Here is a 5627-nt window from a genome sequence, read left to right as displayed (position 1 = left end):
CAGCTCTTCAGCTCAAGGCTAGCGCTCTACCACTTGAGCCACAGCGCCACTTCCAGCTTTTTTCTTTTTGCTTATGTGGTGCTGAGGAATTGAACCCAAGGCCTCAGGCATGCAAGGCATGCGCTCTACCACTGAGCCATCTTCCCAGCCCCAATCTCACAGACTTTCCTGCCTGGACTGGCTTTGAATCTTGATCCTCAAATCTTAGCCTCCTGAGTAGCTAGGATTATAGGTGTGAACCATCAGCACCAAGATGAGGTTTTTTGTTTTTGTTTTTTGACAGTCTGGGGCTTGAACTCAGGGACTGGGCACTGTCCCTGAGCTGCTTTTGCTTGAGCCTAGCACTGTATCACTGGAGTCACAGCGCCACTTCTGGCGTTTTCTGTTTATGTGGTACTGAGGAATTGAACCTAAGGCTTCATGAATGCTAGGCAAGCATTCTACCTCTAAGCCACATTCCTAGCCCAAGGTGTTTTTTTTTTAATTAAGCTAAAAGACATGGAGTACCGTGCATAATGATCATGAGATACTTCCTTTGTTCTAAGAACAAAGGAGTGAGCTATTTCAAAATGTGTTCTTTGGTTGTGGAGGCCAAATCCACACACATTCTCACATATGCAACACACATATGTCTACATACACACTAGCAGGCATACCAACAAGCACATATGAACACACTCAAACACATAAACACACACATACTCATGCATAAGCCACACATACCTACACATGCATATTCATGCTCTTGCACTTAAAACTCATGCACATAGACTAGTACATATAGACTTGCACAAACTTATACATAAACACATGCACAAATTCATGTGTACACACACTGACACCCACATGAACAAACGCTCATGTACACTTATGCATACAAACATTATTGTCTGGGCTCAGATCCTGTCTTTGCCACTTATACCTATATGATTTTGTTCAGATTACATTGTATTCTTGGATCTCACGTGCACACACATTTGCACATAGCACATATGCTCATGCTTGGCCTGCACACTCATGCACAGCTCCACATCCATACACTCATGCAAATGAACAGTCATGTACCCTCAGACTCACGTATCACATATATGCACAATCATGCATATGTCTACATATCCACATACATCCACACTCACACAATCACAAAAACAAACAAAAGACTTCAAATTCCATCAGATAACATAATAAAAGTACACTTATGGACTTAAAGTTCTGACACCAAGCCGGGCACCTGTGGCTCATGCCTGTAAACCCAGCTACTCAGGAGGCTGAGATCTGAGGATTGTGGTTCGAAGCCAGCCCTGGCCTGAAGGTCCAGGAGACTCTTATCTCCAATTAACCACCAGAAAACTGGAAGTGGTGCTGTGGCTCAAGTGGTAGAGCGCTTGCCTTGAGCTGAAGAGCTGAGGGACAGCACCCAGGCCCAGAGTTCAAGTCCCACAACAGACAAAAAAAAAGTTCTGACACCAACCATGTGCTTAGTACATGTTACTTTCCCTTCTCTCTCAGGAAAAGCCAAGCCACTAAAAATAAAAATGCCCTTACTGGGTGCTAGTGTCTCATGCCTATAATCCTAGTTACTCAGAAGGCTCACATCTGAGGATCCAGGTTCAAAGGCAGACCAGGTAGGTAAGTCTTTGAGACTTTTGTCTCCAGTTTGCCAACAAAAAGCTGGAAATGGAGCTGTGGTTCAAGTTGCAAAGCACCAGCCTTGAGTGAAAAAGATAAGAGATGTGCCCAGGCCCTGATATCAAGTCCTTTTTTCTTTTTCTTTTTTTTGTTGGTCGTAGGGCCTGAACTCTGGGCCTGGGCATTGCCCCTCAGCTTTTCAGCTGTAGACTAGCACTCTACCACTTGAGCCTCAGCCCCACTTCTGGCTTTTTCTGCTTATGTGGTATTGAGGAATCGAACCCAGGGCCTCATACAAGGCAAGCACTCTACCACTGAGCCACCTTCCCAGCTCCTCAAGCGCTAATACTGGCATCAAACAAACAAAGGACAATATGCCTGAGGGCAGCAGAATGGTGTGTGTGTGTGTGTGTGTGTGTGTGTGTGTGTGTGATTGCTGACCACAATGCTATCTTCTGCAGGAGTGTTGCATTATCAAGAGGTCAGGCCATTTATGTTTCTGCCTCCAGCTTTTCAGCTTGACACCTCTAGAGTAAGACTAGATACATATGCTTTGCTAATAAAATGAACTCAGAGAAAAAAGCCATACTTATCGTAAAAAAAAAAAAAGGCATTTCAAGAGTAATAACTCCTTTTCAGTAAAGAACTACTCAAAGCCTCGCTGCCAAACCTGTTCTTCTGCTTTGGTGATTAGTGCCAGTCTAGCTTCTTCCTGATGCCACAACCTGTTGGTCTGACAGCTTTAGATTAATAAAGAGGTTCAAAAACCAACATACTCTCCAGGCCCTGGGACTTTGACCTCTTCTATTCTTAGCAGCAAATCCTCTGTTTACTGTAGGGAGGCAAAATAATCATAGCAGAATTAATGAATAGTTCTTTTTTCACCTGTCCAGGCAAAGAAGGATGGTGTCTACTGTCACCATGTGGTGTCAGATGGGCACCCTTATGGTGGTCCCAGTGTTCTTTTCATTTGCCTGGCTTAGATGTCTTCAGAAACCCAGGGTGTTGGAAAGTCACCTGGTTGATTTCATCTGCAGGATAGAGTAGGCCGAAGATTGCTAATTACCTCTACCAGCTAGAGCTGTTTATCATCATCTGGCATCTGATTCAACTTAGGAGAACTTTTTAAAGTGTTCCCTATGTTAGGGTACCAGATTTGGGAGTGGGAGAAGCCAGGCAAAGGTGGCTCATGCCACCAAAAAAAAGAGACAAGTACTTAGCTTAGGGTGAACCCTAAACTTTTTTTTTCTTTGGATGTGGGGCTTGAACTCTGGGCCTGGGTGCTGTCCTTGAGCTCTTTGGCTCAAGGTGAGCATTCTACCATTTGGTTGTGGGGCTTGAACTCTGGGCCTGGGTGCTGTCCCTGATCTCTTTGGCTCAAGGTGAGCATTCTACCACTTGAGCCACAGTGCCAGTTCTGGTTTTCTGGTGGTTACTTGTACTTGAGTCTCACATTCATGCCAGGCGCAGGTGGCTTACACCTGTAATCCTAGCTACTCAGGAGGCTGAGATCTGAGGATCGAGGTTCAAAGCCAAACCAGGCAGGAAAAGTCCGTGAGACTCTTATTCCCAATTAACAACCAGAAAAGCTGAAGTGGTGCTGTGGCTCAAGTGGTAGAGCACTTGCCTAGAGTTCAAGCCACATGACCCACAAAAAAAAACAAAAAAAAAACAAGACAAAAATGACAAAAAGGAGTCTCACGTACTTTCCTGCCCACTGACTCCCAGCCATACTAAACTTTTTGTTTTTGGATTTTTGTTGTTGTTGTTGGTTATGGGGCTTGAACTCAGGGCCTGGGTGCTGCAGTCCCTAAGCTTTTTTTTTTCTTTTCCCCAGTCTAGGGCTTGAATTCAGGGCCTGAGGGCTATCCCTGAGCTTCTTTGTGTTTAAGCTAAAGCTCTACCCCTTGAGCCACAGCTTTTTGTTGTTGTTGTTGTTGTTGTTCATGGGGCTTGAACTCTGGGCTTGGGCGCTGTCCCTGTACTCTTCAGCTCAAGGCGAGCCTCTACCACTTGAGCCACAGAGGTTTTCTGGTTTTTGAGTAATTTATTGGAGATAAGAGTCTCACTGACTTTCCTGGCCGGGCTAGCTTTGAACCGTGAACCTCAGATCTCAGCCTCCTGAGTAGCTAGGATTACAGGCGTGAGCCACTGGCACCAGGCTGAGCTACAGCTTTTTCTGAGTGGTTTATTGGAGAAAAGAATCTTCCAAACTTTACTGCCCAGGCTACCTTCAAACCAAGATCCTCAGAGCTCAGTCTCATGAGTAGATAGCATTACAGGCATGAGCCACTGGTGCTGGGAGATTTTTTTTTAAATGTTTTCATTAAGGTGATATATAGTGGAGTTATCATTTTTAAGTCAGGTAATGAGTACATACTTTTTTGGAAAATGTTACCCTTTATTTTCCCTCAGATTTCTCCTCCTATTCCTGCCCTCAAGTTGCATAGTTTATTTTCCACAGAGCCTGAGTACCACTGTTGAATTTGTTCACCCTTTGTTCATACTAACATTTCACAAGCATTGTCATATATAATTCTTCTTGAATACCACAGTGAGACAGGGTAAGCCTTGAAATGTAAAACAATTTGCACTTGGCTTTATTTTGCTGTATGTTATCTTCTCACTGTTATTATATATCGCTTTATTTTTTACCTTCTAGTGAACTCTGTGTGTGTGCCCGTCCTGGGTGTGTGTCAGATTCTTGAACTCAAGGTCTGAGAGCTGTCCTTGAACTTTGGGGCTCAGTACTAGCCACGGCTTGACTTTTTTTGGTGCGTAATTGGAGCTGAGTCTCATAGACTTGACTGGCTTCCAGCCGCGGTCCTCAGATCTCAGCCTCCCCCTGGATAGACAGGATTACAGGAGTGAGCCACCGATGAGGGCTTACTGCTGTTTGTTTGTTTTTAAGTCATTTATAGAAGCGAGTAGGCAAGGACCCTTCAGGGCAGTTGAGAATGAAAACCAGGGGTCCCGAAGCTGCTCGAATCTCGTCGGGACCTGTCGTCCTCCCCTTTCCCGCTCTACGGTAGGTAAACGGGAAAGCGGAAGTCCCGCCCTTCCTAGGCTTGCGGATATACTGGGCTTCTCCTAGAGCCGTCGCGTTATTTCCGTCACTTTCTAGGCGTCGACGCCTGGTTTTTACGTGGTTTCCTGGCGGCGCGGCACGGAGGCAACGGCCCACACAGCAACATGCCCAAGTAAGTCGGGGGCTACAACTGGAGGGGGCGGCGGAACTTATTATTTGGAGCCCCAAGAGAGGGTCGTAGGGCGGATCTGGCTCATGAAACCTGGAGGGAAAGGTGGGGTTCCTCCGGGAGAACGGAAGTTGCAGATACCCCGGCTAGCGGGTGGGTGGGGGACGACCGCTCTGAGGCCGCAGAAAAGCCTAGTTTTTGTCGGACGCTTTGATTTGAGTCTTGAGTCGCTCAGTGACTTTTGTCAACCGTCAGCGAATAGCGCGTCTGTGAATGGGCATCTCCTAACTGGTCAGCATCTTTTTTCTCTTCCGTTTCTTTCTAGGTTTTATTGTGACTACTGCGACACATACCTCACCCATGACTCTGTAAGTGGTGTGTCTTTTCATGTTTTCTTTTAAAGTCTTATTGTAATTAATAGGATTTCTTTATATGCAGGCTTATGCTTTCCAACTTGTTGAAGTTTAAGACATTGTTGGAGATTATTAGAGTATATGTTTGCACTGTTGTAATTTAAGAAAGTTTGCAGCAGCTAGTGCTTTCACTGGAGATCAAAAATATTAAAAATAGTTTGGAGATGGATGGAATATAAAGCTAAAAAGGCAAAAACAATTGCATACTTGGTTTTCTTTGAAATGTAATCATATACTCTTTTTTTTTAAAAGTGTATCTTGAGGGCTGGGAAGGTGGCTCAGTGGTAGAGCGCTTGCCTTGCATGACTGAAGCCCTGGGTTTAATTCCTCAGCACCACATAAGCAAAAAGAAAAAAGCCGGAAGTGGTGCTGTGGCTCAAGTGGTAGA

At 45.1% G+C, this 5627-nt stretch overlaps 1 protein-coding gene across 1 annotated transcript in view; it reads left to right on the top strand.

The window, feature by feature from the left end:
• Nucleotides 1-4617: 4617 nt before the first annotated feature.
• Snrpc (small nuclear ribonucleoprotein polypeptide C) overlaps nt 4618-5627 on the top strand; it is a 22235-nt gene continuing 21225 nt past the window's right edge. The window contains exons 1-3 of the mRNA XM_013029594.1: nt 4618-4657; nt 4754-4829; nt 5152-5194. Of these exons, the coding sequence (XP_012885048.1) occupies nt 4822-4829; nt 5152-5194 (51 nt within the window). The 5' untranslated portion in view covers nt 4618-4657; nt 4754-4821. The remainder of the gene's footprint in view (nt 4658-4753; nt 4830-5151; nt 5195-5627) is intronic.

Source organism: Dipodomys ordii, unplaced genomic scaffold, assembly GCF_000151885.1.
Source record: "Dipodomys ordii isolate 6190 unplaced genomic scaffold, Dord_2.0 Scaffold120, whole genome shotgun sequence".
Taxonomy (NCBI): Eukaryota; Metazoa; Chordata; class Mammalia; order Rodentia; family Heteromyidae; genus Dipodomys; species Dipodomys ordii.
The sequence above is the reverse complement of the archived record's forward strand: the minus strand, read 5'-3'. Positions and strand labels throughout refer to the sequence as shown.